The sequence below is a fragment of the Rhyacophila brunnea genome, unplaced genomic scaffold, assembly GCF_057557595.1.
Source record: "Rhyacophila brunnea isolate RB1 unplaced genomic scaffold, BYU_Rbru_1.0 scaffold_7, whole genome shotgun sequence".
NCBI classification, from domain to species: domain Eukaryota; kingdom Metazoa; phylum Arthropoda; class Insecta; order Trichoptera; family Rhyacophilidae; genus Rhyacophila; species Rhyacophila brunnea.
This window is the reverse complement of record NW_028233339.1, coordinates 45,739,440-45,761,249: the sequence shown is the minus strand read 5'-3', so window position 1 is coordinate 45,761,249 and position 21,810 is coordinate 45,739,440. Positions and strand designations below refer to the sequence as shown.

Here is a 21,810-nt window from a genome sequence, read left to right as displayed (position 1 = left end):
TGCACAGCATGCATAAATAAAGAGGTCAGATAATAGCGTTTGGTGTTATATCGGACATTTTTCAATACTGCAAAACAGCTTAAGGTTCAACCTCTACCTATCAGAGGCACCTATCGGAAAAATACGAAGCTTGCAATTTGAGACATTTTTTTAATAATTCACAATTTAAACTGAATTAATTTAATAAATATGTTTCTGAAAGCATTAAAAAGAAATATATTTTTTATTTTAAGTCAAAGATAAAAAATTTTATAAAATAATATGAATTTGTTAAAGGGTCCCAATTTTATTATTACATATTATTTTATGGTCATATTTATTATTAAAATTTAGTTAATTAAGTATTCTATATCGTAATGAAAAGATTTTTGACCAATTCATAGTTTTAATATTTTTTTATATTCATTTTAAAAAAACATTGATTTTTATAAAAAAATTAAATGGGTATAACTTGAAATCCTTTTCATTTATATCAAATCTTATTTAGGTATGGTCTCAATATTGAAGACCCGATTGAGTTGACCTAAAAATTTGTGTAAAGGATCGTCAGTAAAGGGATGGGATGCATTCCGAAAAGGAAAGTAGTAAAGATATATAAGTGAATCTCGCTAATTCGACACCTGCAGGTTTTATATAGTGTCAGATTAGTGAGATTCTACTGTAAGTGGTATATTTTAAAGGTAAAATAAAAAACATGTATTTTATCGGTTATATTTTATTTGATGGAGTCAACTCTGTTGAGCCAAGTTACAAATAGTATCCAACTGCTTCCAAAATGCACATCGATAATATTAATAGTGAAACCAACAATTGGAAAAATATTAAAAAGTGAACATTTTTCTTAATAAATTATTATTTTTAAAAAAAGCTGAACTAGATCATTATTCATGGAAATAATTTTTTTATTTAACAATAACTTTTACTCACATTGACTTTCGTAACACGTTTTCGGGCGGGTGGAGGCGTTAAAAAAATATCCTAAATTACAAAAAAATAATTTTCCCTGCGGGGAGGTGACGCCGGCCGCGGAGAAAAATTAGAAATTCAAACTATTTATTCAATCCATACATTGGAATCCGTACACCGCAGAGATAATATTAACATACATACGCTCTCATTGCGAAAACGCAGATTCGAGAGGCCGTCAGCTCGGAGGTTGATAAAAAAAAAGTTTAAAGTGGACAAAAATAATACGCGGGGGGGCCGCTCCGTCGACCACGATCGAAACCCTCGATGGGGGAGCGGCCCCCCCGAAAGGTGTCGCATACAACATTCTTATCACATAAATAACACTAATATATACGCATCATACATACAATATTAAAATAACATTGATTAAGGAACAAGACGAGACGACCCGCGCGGCCGAGCTCACCCGAGCGCCGCCTCCGCCGCGAGGATTTAAACCTTCGCGTCTCCGTCTTCTCTAGCATATCGTTACTCATTACTCATTATTTATAGGTCCCTGTAAATACACACAAAAAATATATATATAATGTTATATATACTTATGCATATAATTACGCCGATATATCATATTATAAAGAGGGGGTCATCGGAATCTTACGAGGGCGAACGCATACTGTAGAAAAAAATAATTAAATAATTGCATTTGTTAAACCTCAGTCGACGCGATTAAATTTCAGGTAAAAAAAATATTTGAAAACTCAGGAAGAGCTCTCGCAAATGCGTGTAGAATGTTTCGGGCGATATTTACATGCGGCTCGTCGCGGGCGCGGGACCTCCCGGCTCAATTGTTAATATAACAATTCCGCGCGGCACGACAGGCCGTCTCGGCGTCCCCCTCCCCCGCCCCTCCGTCTCCGCATCTCCCGGCGAACCATCAGTCCGGGCGGTCGCAGGCGACGGAGGGGAGACCGGGCGGATATGTACAGTGGCGGACGGGCGGAGGGGCGATTCGGCGGGGCGTCCTCCCCCGGGGGCGGGCGGCCTAAGTAGACAGGTAGAGTCTGTGATAGTCGTTGGCGCCGAAGGCCGCGTTGCACTTAGGGCACTTGCGCTGCCGGGTCTCGTAGCGCGTCTTGAGGCAGTCCCAGCAGAAGACGTGGAAACACTTGGAGAGCACTGCGTCCTTGCGCTTAACTTTGCACGAAGGGCATGTGAGGGTCTCCTTGTACTCCCGGATCTCCTCCAACAGCACCTCGTCCATGCTGCTGCCCGCCAGCTCCATCTTCTTCATCCGCTCCGCCTTACGCCGGAGCACCGCTAACTCCTCCTGCGACAGATCAAGACCAAACAAGATCTAACTATTGATCATTCAAAATATTCTCAAATCCTCAATTTCTCAATACCAAATATTTACATTTAGTAATAATTCTTGAATTAACTTATTCATGACATAGTCATGATTAGGGAATCCAATCCCGAGCCAAAATTCTGATCCCGGGATTTCGGGATTACAATTTGACAATCCCGGGATCCCGGGACTGGTCCCGGGATTGGCATTTTTTTAGATTGTTAATATAAAATTTTTATATTCACAAATAACATTGATAAAATCGGTGAAAAATAAATCTAGTAATTATAATTTATACTATTTAAGACATTTATTGTTAATATTGTATATCTACATTCAATCTTGGAAATACATAAGTGTAATGGAGTAAATAATATTGTAATATAAATAATAATGTGAATTTAATATGAGATTGCTGTTTCTGATAGTAAAAGCTTAATGAATGGATTAGCGAGATTTAAAATAGTAAAGCAAATAATCATGTACTTATGACCTTTCCGCTTTATAAATCTAATTAGTCAGCCAAATATGAAACTGCCGTAAAACGTATGAGATCATGGTGGAATTACTTTGTTAAAAATGCGAAGCATTGTTTTTTTTCAATCTTTCTCATTTTTAATAATTTATGTGAAAAAATATATTGAATGAGCAACTTACACATGGGTATAAATCAAACTTCATTCAAACTCAGTTTATTTCTAATGTAGTAATTTTAGTAGTATTTTTTCTGTTATATTTTCGCATTTATTTTATTTTCCATAAAAATTGACAAAAAAATCAATCCCGAAATCCCGGAATTATGTTTATCGATCCCGGGATTCATAGATATCGAAAATAGCTCGGGATCCCGGGATTGGAATCCCTAGTCATGATTGATTTTGCACTTACTTAAGATTTACTAAGAGAAAAATATACATACTGAATATGACATACAGTACATATTTATTTATTATAATGTACATAAATAGGGCCGTCATATACAAAGAAAAAGTATGGATACTCCGCAAATATCCCTATAAAATTTTAATGATGCTTGTCCGTACGGGATTTTTTTTCCAAAAATAATCGCAAAATCTATACCGCAATCGAAAGAAAGTATCGAAGTACCAATACCGAATATCGAAGTATAATAATATAAGTATTTTTCGAAACAATGTAAATATAATATGATTTTTACAGTAGTTGTCCTGCAACCTGTCACAGCGATTATACCCGCCTGACATAGAAAAAAAATGCTACTCGAAACAAGATACAAGAAAATTTTAACTCCTTCACCCCTTCTACACTTGGGACTTACTAGAATGAGGTGGTACGAGGGTGGGTCAATAAGTCCTTAGAAAAGCCGACAGGTGGCGCGACTAGTACTGTAAGCGGTTTGTTTTCATGCAGCGGCACTACCGATTCAGTATGCTGCGAAGTTTCAATCAGATTGATCGGGTTGTTGTTTTTTTATTTCTCAACATAATCTCCTTGGAGCTCAATACACTTGGTTAGACGTTTCTCAATTTTTTTTAAACCGTCAGAAAAATAAGTTTTCGGAAGGTCCTCAAAACATTTGTCCGATCGATGACTTCTTCATTTGAAAAAAAAACGTTGTCCACCTAGCCATTTTTTTAAGTTTGGGAAAAGGAAAAAGTCACTGGGGGCTAAATCTGGCGAATACGGTGGGTGGTCGACCAATTCGAACTTCAATTCTTCAATTTTAGCCATTGATCGTAAACATGTGTGAACACGGGCATTGTCCTGATGAAAGAGGATTTTTTTCCTGTTTAAATGAGGCCGTTTTTCTTCAATTTCGTTTTTTAGCTGGTCCAATAAAGATGCATAATAATCCCCTGTTATTGTTTTTCCTTTTTCCAAATAGTCAACGAAAATAATTCCACGTGCATCCCAAAATACAGTAGCCATAACCTTACCAGCTGATTTTACGGTTTTCGCCTTCTTTGGACATGGTTCGCCTTTCGCAATCCACTGCTTTGACTGTTCTTTCGTCTCGGGAGTATAGTGGTGTATCCATGTTTCATCTACAGTCACAAAGCGACGAAAAAATTCATCCGGATTGCGTTGCATGAGCGACAACAGGGCTTTAGAGGCCACCACCCTATTGCGTTTATTGTCGACTGTGAGCAAACGCGGCACCCATCTTGCAGAAATTTTTTTCATGCCCAATTTGTCATGTAAAATAGAAATGACGCTACCTTTTGAGATCCCTGTAACCTCAATTATCTCACTCAACTTTAATCTTCGGTCACTTAACACCATATCGTGGATTTTATTGATCATTTCTGGTGTAGTCACCTCTACAGGATGTCCTGAGCGTGGTTCATCCTTTGTTGATGTACGACCACGTTTAAATTCATTTAACCAGTTATAAATAGTTGCGAGTGAAGGAGCAGATATGCCGTGAACTAAATCCAACTCATTTTTTATTTCCTTTGCTGTTAACCCTTTTATATTAAAATGTTTAATAACAGCTCTAAACTCAATTTTCTCCATTTTCCATTTTTCCATTTTCCACAAGCAAATTTTTTTTTTAAATGTACGAAAAACACACAACAACCCGACCAATCTGATTGAAACTTCGCAGCATACTGAATCGGTAGTGCGCTGCATGAAAACAAACCGCTTACAGTACTAGTCGCGCCACTTGTCGGCTTTTCTAAGGACTTATTGACCCACCCTCGTACATTAAACAGCAGTTAACCGGGTTAACTGCTTATTGTAGCTATTGTTTAACACATACTTGATGTGATAACCATCTGCAATCTGTTCCAGCAAAATGTCTGTGCATGTAACATTGGTCTAAAGTCTAAGCCAGTGGTTCTTAACCTTTTGGAAGTCACGGTGCACCTTTCATCATAAGAAAAAATTGCGGTGCACCAAAATCAAACAGTCAGAAAACAAAGAAAAATATGCGGACATAAATTTTATTACAAATTAAACAGATTATAATAAGTATAACAGTGGAATGGAAAAACTGTAACTAAAATAAAATTACCCTCAACAAAATGGAATTTATTTGATGTGAAAATCATTTAATGTGATACGTGGAGCTTGTCGGATTTTGCAGATTTACAGTTTTAGGAGAAATATTAGGTCGAATATTTGTATAGCTACCCTTAACCCGGCCGCCGCGTCAGTTTCAATATGAAAGAAGCCCGCTCTGCGGGAAGGTTTTTCTAAATGCTGTGCTTCGCTGTATTATGATAAATACGGCAATTAAAAATAGCTGGTATAACTGTTATCATGCCTAGATACATAAGGTTCGAAGTGCCACACTAAAAAATAGAATCGATTGTTGAATTTAGCTGTATTTACTTCAATGAAACCATTGATAGTCCCTTGTATTGAAAAATCACGGAGCCATGTTTGATGACGTAGACACGCTTGTGCGCCCATAAAAATTAATAAATCACTCACTATAATATTTTACTCATGTTAGAAACAATTAAAAATGCCATTAAAAATATTGAAAATAATAGCTTTTATGTGTGTGTCGCATATTATTACATGTTTTATGGTTCACGTAAAGTTGAGTCCACACTGCTTGAAATATTATAATAATTTCTTTTGTTATTTTTTGAGTGAAATTTGGATTTTTACTAGATTAAACTTTTCAGTTTTATTGAGCATTGTGTTATGTTAGTGATTGTCGTTTTATGTTTTATAAAAAAAACAATATTTATTTTGTAAAATCTGCGTATTTTTTTCTAAGTGCTATAAAAACATTTTTTGCGTGAGGTTTTAAAATTTTATAAACATTAAATTGCATGCAAAGATAATATGTAATATAGTTGAAAAGTCAATATTCCATGATTTATATTTTATATTATGTTGTATTATACCCGTGTGTTTTTTTTTTATACTTACGTTTATTTATACGTTTTATATATTCCTTCATAGTAATTCGTAATTTATTGGTAAAACTCGCAATCGTCCTAACTAAAATATAATAATATATTATATTTTTTCATTCCGTGTGGACGCATCTTTACAAATATTTACGACTTTCAATAATGAGCTCGATTTATGACTTTCAAACAATTGGGGTGACACATGATGACATGACCATGAGTAATAAAAATAAATGACATAATCCAGAACACAAGTTCAAGTACATATTTAGAAATATTTCGACGACACATTATTTATTGTTTTCGGTTCGGTTTTTTGGTTGTCTTTTATTCCCGCAAACATGGTGTTGTAAAGATCGCGGTGAATATTCAACTTTACAAGGTAAATCACTCGGCGCACACTCGAACTCGAATGAAAATATTTTGTATGCCTAGTGCGCAGGCGCTGTAAAATACCGCGTAGATTTGAACTGATGCAATCGTACCGGCGAATCTCAATAGATCGAGAGGGTTCGAAAGATCGATGATTATGAAATTAAAACAACATATTTTTGACAAAGTTATATAGGTGGAAGTAGGCGGATGGATCGGGCTATTTTTTAATAAAATTCTCAATGCCGCATGAAAAATATTTCTTGCGTTATCCACAGGTCAAGGTTTGCGTATCTGACTGCTATACGGTCGCCCATGTGTTACGTACTAGCTGTATCCTACTGGAATACGGTCGCCGGGAAAGGGTTAATAATTCTTCATCTAATTCGTAAGTCTTTCTCGATTTTTAGTTTTTATATTAGTATAGTTATTGTTGAGACCGAGATCACACAAATATGATGTTGAAAACTGTAACAAGATTTTTAGCGCCCTCATGTAGAGAGCTGGATATTCTATGTAGAGAGCTGGATTTCTGTCTAGGACAGAAATCCAAAATTTCTCCATAGTTATTTCAGAAAATTTTATATTTAGAGTACGATCTGTCGACAAGGTGACCAATTCTTTTTCTTCTTGGTACAAAAATTAAGAACTCGCAAAAAGGGAACCGCAAACGCAAGAGTGAGAAGGCGGATAGTCTGTGCAGGGTACTATAGGGTCCGGCAAGTGGCGTCTAACGAAAGACGCGTGCGAGTGATTTGGCAAAATCAAAATCACATTAGATCTTTCGTCGGCTTTCATAATTTCGCGAAGGACTTTTTCCGTTGTCACTTTTATCATTTTTTTTCGCAGTGTAATTGCAATAAGCTAGCGGTATACCAATGCTCCGCTGTGCACCGGTTAAGATCCACTGGTCTACGCAGACATCATTTCTTATTTGAGCAATAATTAGCAACATTGCAAAATCAGTCACCTCTTAATAATCAATGAGATTGGTAACACAAGTGATTAGACAACAAACGAAAACAATTACAATCATAATGTCCATTATGACAACCACACTGCAACATATCGCAACGGCTGGCTGGTGGGTATAACCAATACCGTATGAATTTGTCATTATCAACCGATTATATATCAACATTAATGAACAGTCGTTCATCGAAGATTGCAAAAGTGTGAAGTATGAGTGCATAAACTTACATGCAGTCTTTTAGTTTTGTACGCCTCAGCTTCCAAGGCACTGGTCTTTTCGGCCACCACCTGCTGAGCTTCTTTCATTTGGGCGTGGTATTTTTCTGTGAACAAAAAGTTCAAGCATTAGGCACACGGATATTCGACATAATCCAGACTCGGAAAACAATATTGTATTACCCCGACAGCAATTTAATACATAGAATCAAAATCAAAAAACCATTACTTATCAAAGTTATTACGTATACGACATTAAGTATCAAATACTAAAACCGGCTAAATATCATTGAATAAAAATAAGTTATCATAAGATGCAGTAATTTTGTATTGGAGTTTAACATATTGTTAGCCGATAACTTTTATATGTATTCGTTTTGATTTTAGATTAATCAATAATCAGTCACACATAATATATTATACAACTGTACGTGGGGTATGGCAGGGCTGCATTCAGCCAACTAACTTGGAGTCGCATGGAGGTCAAAGCTGTACTTTGTGAGGACCAAATGCCATTTGTTCAATGCGTGTGTGCTACCTGTGCTCCAGTATGGCTGAGATATGGCATCTTACTAAGCTTCAAAGGTCTCGACTTTTGAGCTTTGAGAATCAATGTCTTCGCCGAATCTTAGGGGTACATTGGTACGACCGCGTTACAAACACCCGAGTTCGTGAGCGGACACAGCAGCCTTCGGTGATTGAGGTAATCACGAAGAGACGTTTTACGTGGCTGGGACATATGTTCCGAATGGAAGTGCGACACTTCGTACCCTTTTGGCACAGCCTCAAGGGTTCCAATGTCGTGGCCGGGCCCTCCCCTCACCCTGCAGCGATGCTACAAAAATGATCTACGCGCAGCAGGTCTGGAATGGCGGGAGGCGCAAGAGTTGGCGATGTGCTTGCCTTGCATTATGCCCCAATGTGCTGGGTCGAAACAGGGTGAAAGAAGAATACTTATCATTTTGGCAAAGGAGGTGTGCGGTTACCTAAATGCAGCTTAAGATCAGCGGCAGATTGCGCCGACTCGATGGCCTTGCGCTTATGCATCTCCATGCCCTGCTGCCTGAGCACCAGCTCCTTCTCCACGGCGCTCAGGGTGTTCTGAAGAATTCTCTCCTTCTCCTCCAGCTTCCGCGTCACCGAATTCATTATGTCTACCTGCTGATCTCTCGTCGATACCTACAATTATAAAAGAATATTTTAGTATAGAGCACCATCTTGCAAGACTCAGATCACAGATCGACAACCATGTCAGGTGTCTATTTCAAATACCAATAAGTACACAATTTGATATTTGTGAACAATTTTTTTTGTGTTTAAAGCTTAGAAGGTCGATTTCAACGTAAGTATTTTATATGCATCGTATTGCGTTTTAAACATAGAACAATATTATACAGAGTTTTATCATAAACTATCACTATCACTAGAAGGTTCGAATCCTGGGTCTGGCAAGTACACATATTGTTTTTCAATTTGTGTGTGTCAGGGTATGGACCTAATAGGTTGAGCAAGTGGCTGACATCCATTTCTCGTAAAAAACAAAATCTGTCAATACAAACCTCCACGCTGTGGAGGCCCATATGATCCTATCAGGATCGGACATGGTCAAAAAAAAAAAAAAAATCAATAGAATGAAAATAAGCAAAATAAAATAGGATATCTCGGCATATTATTATTTATTAATTCAACTGGGCACCGTGGCGCACAAGGAGGCCAGCGAGCGACAAGTATTTTTTGAGGCGTCGAATATTGTCGATATGCTGGAAGGAAGAAGGCTTTGAGGAATCAGAAATAGAAATGCCAACTACCGACCTGCTCCTCGAGTATCTCTTTCTCGGCTTTGAGAAGTGTTTGGTACGTGTTGGCTTTAATCCTGTCAGTCATTAGCTTAAAGTTAGCATCGTCTTTCTCTCTCAGTTGCTGAATAAGTCTTGAGTTCTGCTCCTGCATGTCTTCAAACGCCTGCCCCGTCACCTCCATTTCATTTAGTAACGCCTCTTCCTCCTGAAAATTTGCTCAATATTAACAATTTTATTTCACTAAAAGGTGGCAGGTGTCAATGATGGAAAAAAAGAAAATTATAGAAAGCAAAGATTTTGGACTATTACTAGAAGTCTTATGAACTTTATGCATCACAATACATTTAGTATCGACAATTTTAGTTTGGCCAAATTGATAGCCACGATAAGCATATTGGCGCATGGTGGCAATAAACTACATATTGTTTACAGCCACCTCGGTAGTATGTATGTATGACATATGCGTGTTTATATAAATATTATAAATAACGATGGTTTCGGTGTTTTTCGCTGCCTATCTACAAAATAATCGTCATTAAAAATCTGCGGCCTGTCAGATACTGCCATAGTACTATCGTGAAGAATACTGTTGTATGAGATAATTTGTGTTGAAGTTGTTAAATGAAAAAATGTCTATTGTAAAACCTAGTGACATTTGTAAATCAATACTGAAAGCCTCTCGCACAGTCTTGGAGATGGTTCGCATAGTCTGGTGGCAGTGACAGATAGCCTGCGAGAAACGATTGACTAATTGAAATATGAACGCTTGCTGTTTTTTCATTCCACCCATGTATTACTTTGGAATTGGTAAAAGAATAGAATTTGGCTCTGGGTCGGATGAGGGTCATGAATCGATGATACGCATATAACTATTCACCTATTTACGCCAAAGTTTTATGGGATTCCAAGGATCGCCAGATGGAGGGAGGTTGTATTCATGACAATGTATTTTGTTTGGCTTACATGTGATCCAACGAAGGGTTTGGCGTGGTGACCGGGAGGCCAGGAGCCGTCTCCCGGAGGTTTCTGCGAAGATATCTGTTTTTGTAGTTCATATTTCTGTTCCTCCAGTTGTTTTATTTTCCGCATCGCATCTTCGTCTGCCAGTTTCCGCCTCTCTTCTCGCTTGGTTTCCTTCAAACATAAACTCATTTATATTCTGCAGTCAGCGAGATCTGTTATATTATAACATTATCTATTTTCAATCACATGATTAAATCGATATATCATTAGCCCATTGGAGACAATCGGCGCCGTTATTACAGGATGCAGGACATGGTCAAAATCAAACATCTTATTGAAAGTTGAAATTATTTAATAATAGGTGTAGCTGTACATGTATCATTTTATGATGTTAGTTATATAGAGTCCGATATATTTGACTTATTTGATCTATAAAATCTATTTCTATTATTAAAAACTAAATTCGTCAAAATAATGCTCATTTTGAGTGAATACAAAACATATAATAGCCCTCTATCTTATAAATATCTTGAAGAGTATTATATATACAGTAAAACCTCGTTTCATACAGTAAAACATGGATAATTCGAAATTCGCCGTAATTCAAAATTTTCGCAAAAAAAGTACCTTGAACATTATTTTCATAAAAACAATACCTTTAATTCGAATTTCGTAATTCGAAATGATTTCAGTCCTGGCATATAAAAATATTCAATAAATCGTGATAAAGTACACTATTTCATGAGCCAGTCATTGAAAATTGTGACAGATTTTTCTTAAAACATCATAAATTACTTATTTCAAGAAGGTAATATAAATAATCCTGACATTTTATGGCCCATTAACACACACGGAATCGGAAATTTCATACGCACATCTAAGATCGTAAACGAAATTAATAAAAATCAAAAAACTTTTTTTCAAAATATTAATATTTTTCCCCCATACATTTCATATTTCGTAATTCGATTTTTTTCGATTTTCAGTCCCATGGAATTCGTATTAACGAGGTTTTACTGTAACTGAATGGGTTAGGAAGCAGACAAGAGTACGCGATGTAATAGACGTTGCCAAACAGCTGAAATGGAGATGGGCGGGGCACATTGCTCGCCGAAAGGACGGCCGCTGGACAAATGCCGTCATTCAATGGTACCCAAGGGGTACGAAACGGCCACAGGGTCGCCCTAAAAGCCGCTGGGTTGATGAACTGGTAAAGTTCGGCGGAAATACGTGGCAGCGAACGACACAGGACCGAGAGAGTTGGAGAAAGCTTGGGGAGGCCTTCATCCAGCAGTGGATTGACCCCGGCTGATGATGATGACTGTAACTGCAGTTGTAACTGTTGTAACTGCAGTTTTAGTAAAATATTTTCTTTTATCAATTACTTCCATCATGGACTTTTTACGTTTGTCATTTTGTATAAAAAAAAAGGCAATAAACTATATTTTCTTGATTACACTGATACACAAAGTTCAATTAAAACATGAATAAATAATAAAAGAATTCAATACCTATAAATATTTAAGGGATTTATTTGAATTAAATGAATATCAAAAAAGTTATATCAATTTTAGGGTAAAGTTGGTTTACGAGAAGCCAGGTGGGAAGGAACTGTGCCAATTTTCATAGCCAATTTTGGCAAAATTCATGAATTCAAGAATGAAAACCGAACCTAACTGAACCTAACAAATAATGTATATCGGCTATTTTCAAAATTTGTTTGCTGCTGGCTTCCCTTAAACCGACAAGAACCAATTTTAGTAATTAGGGTAACTTTTTAAGTGATCCTGCAAAATCTACCTTGTTAAGTTATTATAAATTTCTTGGGATATGTGCTCGAAAAGATATAAGTAACATTATGCATGACTAAACATCACCATGATCAGCTGGGGTCGATCCACTGCTGGATGAAGGTTTCCCCATGGCTCATTCCGATCTTCTCTTACCAACCCTTTCCGACATACTTGTTGATATGCCCAATCTGTATGCCATTGATGACGGTTATTTTTGAGTCATCATCATTATAATTAATTCATAGATAAACCTGAAAAGGTAAACGAAGAGTTTTTATTTACCTGTTGTCTTTTGGCCTGCTGACGATGATCATCTAATTCCTGGCGGACCTTTCTTTCGGCCGCCATTAATTGAACTTTATCCCGCTGCTCTTTGCTAACACCTTTGTACATATCCAGCAAAAGCTTCATCTCTTTTTGTTCATTAACGGCTTTCCTGAAACATCAAGTGAAAAATGTTATTAGATGACAGAAAATGTAGTGTTTTTGGAAAAACCACATTCCATTAGATATGTACTTAGGTTACACTCTGGATAATTACCGGGACCATACCATTGAACCAAAATACTGAGTTGAGAAAACCATTTACACGACTGAGGAAAATACGATGTAGCCATAATCTAAACCTACTGAGAGATACATCGCTCTGAATACTTCAAGTTATCGGCTTACTTATACATACTTCCATAGCATAAGTATCCCCCCCTCTAGATTTCGATAAAGAGCAAAAAATTGGGTCAAAACAACATATGATTTTTGCCAGTCGAAGAATCAAAGCGAGTGAGTCTCAGCTTCAGAGGCGGATGCTCTGCCACTATACCATTGTGGGTGTTGTGTGTCCCTCGTAGAAAAACTGTACTAGAAGCTTAGTCTTAGAACAGAAATAGTGACTCACTAATGTATAAATATTAAACATTGTTGACCAAAATACTTTGAAAATACCAAATTTTATATGGAAGGTTTTTTGTTGAAAATATCAACAGATATAAATTAAAATTCTAATGGATTTTAATTCAAATTCCATCAAGTACCTTCAGTCGATAGTATTAGTAATATAATAGATATAAAATTGTCAAACATCTGGATCATTGTCTGTGGCTGATACAGTCTTCATTGATGAAACCATTGGTATGCGTTCGATCATGTCTTTGGCATAAATTACATGTTGTTTTCTCAATCTGTATTAGATCCAGAGCAAGGACCTAACAGATCAAACAAATGGTTAACAAACATTTCTTGCAACCTCCACCCAATTTTCCACCTCAATTTGTCCCCATAAATTTAAAACCACCCAATTTCAGAAATTGTTCACATACTTATTTTTCAGAGGACGAATGTCATGTTTTTCTATTATGGTCATATGCTTTTTCGCCACAACCAATATTACGATATTGTGTAAATGAGAGTTGCCATCTTTTCTTAATGCAAGTATAGTAAAAGTAACTGAATATAGTTCCAAAAAAATATGTTTAGATCCACCACTATAAGTGGTCCGCTGAGTGAGGGCGCCACATGCTAACATTTGACATATCATTTAATACTTTTCATATTGTAATGAGCTTAGTTCTAAACTCGACCACCTGACGATTTATGATGGTATGTATATCTATACACGTACGGCCTGTTTTAGTCTTTAATGTCCCCTGTCTAGGTGTTGGTGAAATCAGTAATACGCACGATGATTGGCCGAATGGTTCACACACACTTAACGAACGCCACGTTGAAGTGGCATCGCCGCCTCAGTCACCCTACTATCACTAATACACTACAGTCCTACCTACAGACACTAATTCACAAACAAAGGTCATCAAAACCTGGAACAGAGAGTAAGTTTCAATTCTATTAAAATTTCCAAAATTCAAAATTATAGAATTTCTTCTGTACATCTATTTTATCGTATTATGATACATATTATTGTGCAATTTAAAGATAATTACTTTCTTATTATGTAGGTACTTTCTAAGGCTGTGTAATAATTTGAGTTCATTTATCTACACAAAAAAAAATTGTGAATATTTGCACGCACAATAGAAAAATTAGATGCAACACCGCCTTCACCTAGGCTCAGCGTAGGAACGAATATGGTAATTCAATTTTTATGTCTATAATGATTTATAAAAGTGGAGCAGCTCAATGACAAACTTCGATAAGAAATTCTTATTGTGAATATTGTATGGAAATAGTTATGTTAAACTTAAAGTGGTGTTTGCAAATCAATACTGAAATTGCATCCCTATCAGACATCTGCTGGGCACTTTAACAAGCTGCGAGAGGTGATCGACAGCCCGCGAGACGGAGATTCACCAATCGATTTGTGAACGGCGGTTATTAATACATTCACTGCTGACCAGTTAATTACCACATTTAAATATCATGTTAATTATATCTAATGGCCAACTACTGCAAACGCGCATCGCGTTGTTAGCACTAAATGAATTAATACATACAATATTGTTATAAATATGTGCACTTTTATAAATTAAATAAATCGCGGAAGTTTTAAGGTGATGTCTCTAGGTAAAGTTGTTATCGAAAAATAGCTAGAAAAGTTTATTAATCGGTAAATATATATTCAAAAGTAATGAGAAAAATAAAATAAAAAATTAAGAAGTATCATGGAGTTCTATATACCAAAAATAAGTGTCAAATTCGGTACATTTCTATCGGGTGGTAAGAATGAATGACATAAGATTTATTATCAAAATTACGATAAAAATGTACGTAAATCTATTACCCAGGGAAACGCTAAGCGAAAATTGGAATTTATTATATCCTTATATCTCTTTTTTCAAATTTAAAAAACATCGATTTAGAGGTTAGAAAGCACGCAATTAAAATCGAAAAATCTCGGCTTACACGCAATTTATCGCGAATAACGCTTAGCGTTTCTATTAAAAATATTATTTATTAATTTTTACGGCAGTTATTTAAATTTAATCTTGTATTTTTGTATATTAACGAATCGATAGAAATCGAAACCATAATAATTGCCCAAATTGGCAACATGTTTGTCTGTATGGTGCTGCCGTTGTGGAATTATTTGGAAACAAAATATCTCCATACAAAACACACATACCATAACATGCGTTGAAAATGAAACTCACACATAGACAAGACAAAATAACATTTCTCTGCATTTTGACAAAAATCAGTTTATCAGTTTGAGGCGAAATTGCCATATGAATAAAAATAACTTAATAATTGAAATTACAATATTAACTTAATTTACGTATAAACCTGCCTATATTCAAAATTTGAAACTGCGAATTATTTGCAATTAGTATTTGCTTAAATTACAACTGTTTTTTTATCATTATTTATGATAAAAATAATCAACAAAATAAACAAATCTCGCATTTTAACATATGGTAGCATTAGTCTATGGTAGCATTCGTGCTCTCGATCTAATATCGGATTTATGACAATTCTTTTTTATTTGGCCATTATTAGGTATATTGTTTGAAAACAGGAAGGAATCGACTCATCAGTAACATTTTTGTCAAGTAAGTAAACTTTTCAGTGTATAATAAATAATATTATTATCGTACATCAAAATGACAAACTATGTCACGCAGTTTTGATTGTCAAACAAACATTCAAAAATTATTGAAAAGAGTTACATATCGTCACCGTTCAGGCAAAAGTCACCAACCCTAAAAACATAGTTTTGAGATATCGCAATTTGAAAGTTTGAAAATGCAGGAAAAATCAGATTTTAATGTTTTTAAGGTTTTATCTACATTAAATTATTTTCTCATGTTTTCTTAATAATTTCTTTAAGGTACTTTTACTTTTTGATGCTAATTAAAACATCTGGAAGGTTTTAAAGGAGGCAAGGTAGCTCAAATTATGGTTTGGTGACTTTTGCTTGTTAATAATCTGAACAATGTTAGCCAAAAGAAGCATCAGTAAAACTCACCATCCATAGTATAGTGACTTTTGCTTGTATATTTATAACGAAGGATTTTTTTTTATAGAGTCAATAATGTCTATTCACCTATAATGACTTTTGCTTGTTAAGATTTTATCGAAAGTCATTTAGTGAAAAACAAATAATTCGGATTTAAGCAAAATTTTACTAACTCATGTACCGAGGTGAGTTTTGCATCTTAAAGAACATAATTTTACGCTTCGGGTGACATACTCAACTCAAAATTGCCATTTTCAGGGTTGGTGACTTTTGCCTGAACGGTGACGATATACTGTATTTTCAATCACCATCATGCATTTATCATCAATATATATTATTTTAGGCGTAGACTCATCTTTTTCGTAAAATTATAAATACTTTACGTTAGTTTGAGGTTATGTTTATGACAAATGTCATCGAGCCCATCTTGTACGTTTTGTAAATTATCTAATAGATAGTGAATTTCTTTCATTCGCATATTATGATTGTAGAACCGAATTTAATAAAATAAAATTTTAATTTCATTCAAAATTACTGAAACTTGTCTCGAAAATGTATCTCATAATCATCATTATAATTATTCACAATGCTACAATGATAAGTTTGACACGAGTATATGAATGTAATTAGGTTATGTTTTTTTGTTTACATATAGATAAATCTTTTAATACTGATGAACTCGACGAAATATTGGACGACAGACTGCGAAGTCGGCGATGGTTACGAGTCCGACAACAGCGACGACATTTACATTCGACATTTACAACCTTCGACATCACAATCCAGGGTGCTTCCCTGGCTCACAAAATGGTAGGTTTACAATTTTCTTAATAATATATTTATTGGTTTTATATACCATCCGGTCATACTCTAGATTCATTTTCATTACATGCTTTGGCATAAAAACAAGAATTCATTACATCTTGTACACATGATGTAGCGATTGTCTCGAATGAGGAGTTGATGGTTTGAATAGTAAACTTCAATCAAAACATATTATTACCCATCATTATTTGTATTTTTACTGCTAAATACTTGAATTAATGAGGAAATATGGATTATGTAATAATATTTTTTTCCTATTGTTTCAGTATGCCGAATGCTGGTCCGGAATTGGAGGAAGATTTGTTGGCGAGAGGGCATGTCGGCGATCGGATAATTGCTTATTACAGGACTGCGATGAAGACATGCAAATGGCCTGTGAGGGTTTTTAACCACTTTGTGGACTTGGCGGTAGTAAACTGTTGGCTAATGTATATGCGGAATTGTAAACTAGAAAATGTACCCCGAAAGGATATTATGAGACTGTTGTCGTACTGAATCAGATTAGCGAAAGCTATGATTCGGTATGAAGATCGGGTAGCCAACATTTTAACACTGCCAGCACGAGGTCGGCCAAGAAACATGTCGACATCGCAGGTAGACACAGAGCCACCAGCTCGCAGGAGAACGGTTTTCCCCCAACCGATCGCTGAGGTACGTTTGGACAGCGTTGGCCACCATTCAGCATCCGTGTGCAGATACCCTGGATGCAAGTCCCGCACCAGGTATATTTGCATAAAATGCAATATATACGTGTGCACAAAATTTTGCTTTGAGCTGTATCACACAGTATAGGATGCAGCTCAAAGCAATTTTAAAGTACATATCGTCGTTGAAACTAGAAAATTGTGTAACTCCAAAAACACTACTTTACAGGAGAGACAAAAAACATTATGGTTTCCTATACAAATGTATGGTTTTGGAGTGAAATCATCCATGATTTAACAATGATACAATTTTTCTGGAATTACAAAATTTGCAAGACGGATAGATATTATCAACGGCCACTAGATGGCATTCAAAGTCAATTTTCGATTAAAACGGAGTTACACAATTTTCTAGTTTCAACGACGATATTTAGGGTTTTATTTCATAATTTTAACTAATTTTAAGTGTAAATATATTTAATTATCCTATTTATAATGTTTTTGTATTGTTTTTATTGTGTAATGTTCTATTAAAAATGACCATTCCTATGACAAGTTGTTTTCTTTACCTTCCCTAAGTTTATAGAGTAGGTAATATTCATCTGCAGTGTTACCTGGTATGTGCATATAGTATATTTTACTTTACAAAATAAAAAAAACGTAAAAAAATTTTTTTTGTCAATAGACTAATACTTCTCTTCCATAAAATCAAAGAAATATTTTTTTTGATGGCTGGTTCTCCCTCGGGTCTCAAGTGGTTATATTAGAATATATTATTATATTCTTAAATAATAATATGTAAATGAATTTTTGTCTAGCAATTTTATTCATCTAGAATTCCATTCCATTGGCAACTTTAATTTACTTTTAAAATTAGTTATGGTAACTCACTGCCATCTGATTGAAACTGACCAAAGTTTTTAGTAACAGATTTTTAGAAATTCATGGTAGATGCCTTTAAATATAAATAGATGGCGTAAAAGTCACATTATATGTGTTATTTAGGCCGAAGACATCGCCTTAAGCGGTAAAGGCAATCTGAATGAAGAAGAAGAAATATTAGTTACTGTTTCTACAACTCCTTCAGTGACAGATTAAACGTAGCCCTCACTCGGATACTCACATGGCGAAAAATAAGTTTTTTAAAGTTTTCTAAAAAAATAGTTTTTAAGAATTATATTTAAAAAGTTTAAAATTTACAATTGAGTTCTTGATATTCAATCTTTCATCGTATTTCTAGCTGAATCCATATCTTTTATTGTTTGAATATTTTTTTCCTTGTTTTCAAGTTTTTCAAAGACATCGTGGAAGCATTTAAACCACTCTTCTTTCATATTGTATTCTCTATCACTGAGCGGTTTTCCATTTTTAGAGATTTATCCATGAGGCAAAATAACAAGCAGTTACTATAATTATTTAAATGGCTGCCGATAATTAATTTATGTAAGTGATGATTATTCTTGAAAAGGATTTACCTGCTATTTTTTATACAATGCGATTTGTCGTTTATGCATGAATTTCATAATTTCCGTTTGCGCATCGATTGGTAAACATAATATGGAAAACCGAAGAAAATACGCGCATGGCTATGTTATCATTTTTTTAAATAATATATATTAGGTACATAATTCGTAAAAAAAAATATAAAAAAATACTTTTTAAATATATATAAAATAGTAATTTCTTTTCTCTTCAAAATGAAACATTTGCAAGCCATGCAAAATTATCTCACGTGCTACTAGTGGCATGCATGCCATAGGTTCACCATCCCTGGACTATACCAATGGGTCAGATCACTAATATAGTCTATGGAATAAGGTCTATATAATATATACAGAATATGGTCTATAGTAGATAACTGAAAACAAATCCTAGGGCAGCCATATTTACAGAAAGTAGATTAAGGACAAATTCTTCTGGCATTGCGCCATGAAAAAATCACTTTGGAATGGTATTAGTAGTGTCATCTGAATGAGTTGCCTGCACTGCCACAAGAAGTTGACACCATTCTATTTGAATTTTAATTTTGTTCACCTTCAATATTATAATATTACCTTCATACAAAAGGGTTTGTTAGGTTTTATAGAAATGCCTTAAGTCACGTGATAGTTTGACACTGGTTTTGACATTGTGTGTTTTACAATTAATTGTTTGTGTGAAATCTACCAAAATTAATTGAAGCCTTTGAATGATTGTGTTGGTTCCTGTTGCGTATTAGTACCAATCCTATTGGCCCAGTAAGAGTAGATATATGTCTGTCAAAGCCGGCAGTGAATTTATAATACATTCCTACATATACGACAGATATCGTTGGCAAATTATATTACTTTTGGTAGATTATAAAATAACCAAGATATTATTTAAATACGTTAATCATTGTTAATAAGCAATTTGGGCTTTAAATAATCTCCCAGTACGGAGTCTTCGCCACTGTATAGTTTCTTCATAATGCTGTGATTGCTTACTTTAATTGTTGCTTGAGGTCCTTAATGATGTCAGCCTCCTGTGACTTGTTTGGTCTGTTGTGATCGGGTCGATCTTTGTCTTTGGGTTTAGAATTTCCTTTGGCGGCCGCCGACCCTTTACCCCCTTCCGCCCCTGTCGAGTTACCCCCTGCGTTTGCCACAATGCCGTCCTTTGAATCACTAGGTTCGTCACTCTAAAATCACACAATAACTTGGTTAAGCGGACTTATTTGAAAATCATAACTGAACAGTGGTGAGGGGTAGTGTTATGCTGTGGGGATCTGATATAAACAGTGCACATTTTAATAGTTTTAATAGAAACTCCACCACCACCATCTGCAATTTGTATTGTAAGTTCAATGAAAACAAATAAGTATGACTAACAAAATGTACATGATTTATGTCAGATTTCCATTGTACCTTTATACTGCCTTTACACGTGTATGGATTTACTGCTGACATCAAGTAATTCAGAAGCTTTCGAATTTTTTTGATTCATGCATGTAATCTTGCCAACTGCAGGATAATACATGTTTACAGTACATTTTCTTACCGCGATATACGCACTATTGCTGGCAGTAAATCCATGCACGTGTATGGGCGCTGTTACTGTTCGTCACTGTAACTGAATGATCATTAGCTAAGTGCACATCTAATCACTTCATCATCCACTTTCACTTCAAATTTTAAATTCTGGTTTTACACTGAGTTGTTTTGTGTATGCCTCAAACAGAGGCATTCGTCTCGCTCTCTACATTGTTCATCAGTTTTCACATATTATCTATGGTTTTCACACAGATTCACATATGTGTCAAGTCTTAAATAATAAATGTAAATGGGTTCGCAAGTGACGAACAAAATTATTCTCATTAATACAGCGTCATCTACTTAATACTTGGAAAACTAGTATAAAAATTAAAAATAAATAGTAAGATTTAGAAAAACAAACACTTAATTATGTTAGTCAAACTTGGTTATTACGAGGAAGATGGGACCGACTGAATTTGCGCGTTATAAGCATTATTCGTTATATCAGAGAATAGGTATTTGTAAATGAGCGGTCACATAACACAAAAAGTCGCAATTCAAACAAAAATACATACACAATTAGAATTTTTCCCTGAAACAAGCATGGCATTCATAAACTACAAAAGTCGTTTATTTTAATGGACGCTGATAGGTACCTACTGACTTCAACTTGGATTTTTTACATGAAATTTCAACCATATGCGTGGATACTTTTTCAATGTCAGCGAAAATACCAATTAGGAACATAAGACACTTAACTAGTGTCCTAAACGTAATCCGATCCCAGCGGCATCGGTCTACGATCGGATTTTATTGCTAAGGGTCGAAAATGTTTTTAAACGAAGAAAATTTTTGCTCGGTATATCCAATAAGTAACTCGTTACAAAAGTGAATAAATGTATAATCATAAACTAAAATGTCTACGAATGTTTCCTCATTACATACGAGATCTCGCTATGTCCGTGATCGTAATAATCGAGTTCGACTGTAGTTATTTTTTTACTTATTTTTTCAATCACATTACCTATAATAATTAAGAATAATTGAGTATCTTAACGACAAAATCGGTCTTGGAACTAATTTACTGCCATCTAGTCCGTGTACTTTGCATTACATGAATGATAAAATATTGATGTATGAATTATTCACCTTCGTAAATAGTCTATGTCTAAATTGTTGTATACTTGTAGACTTCAGGTATAGACTAAAATA

At 35.1% G+C, this 21,810-nt stretch overlaps 1 protein-coding gene across 2 annotated transcripts in view; it reads right to left on the bottom strand.

Annotated features, from left to right (window-relative positions):
• Positions 1-699: 699 nt before the first annotated feature.
• The window catches only part of Bre1 (E3 ubiquitin-protein ligase Bre1), a 38,649-nt gene continuing 17,538 nt past the window's right edge, over positions 700-21,810 (bottom strand). The window contains exons 9-16 of one of the 2 annotated variants that reach the window (XM_085958358.1): positions 20,071-20,264; positions 12,509-12,662; positions 10,434-10,604; positions 9,484-9,675; positions 8,658-8,850; positions 7,684-7,778; positions 1,916-2,236; positions 700-1,206 (exon numbers count right to left, since the gene is read on the bottom strand). In XM_085958358.1, the coding sequence (XP_085814484.1) occupies positions 1,952-2,236; positions 7,684-7,778; positions 8,658-8,850; positions 9,484-9,675; positions 10,434-10,604; positions 12,509-12,662; positions 20,071-20,264 (1,284 nt within the window). In that variant the 3' untranslated portion in view covers positions 700-1,206; positions 1,916-1,951. Of the gene's footprint in view, positions 2,237-7,683; positions 7,779-8,657; positions 8,851-9,483; positions 9,676-10,433; positions 10,605-12,508; positions 12,663-20,070; positions 20,265-21,810 lie in introns of both variants that reach the window. The other variant, XM_085958357.1, reaches the window with a different exon arrangement.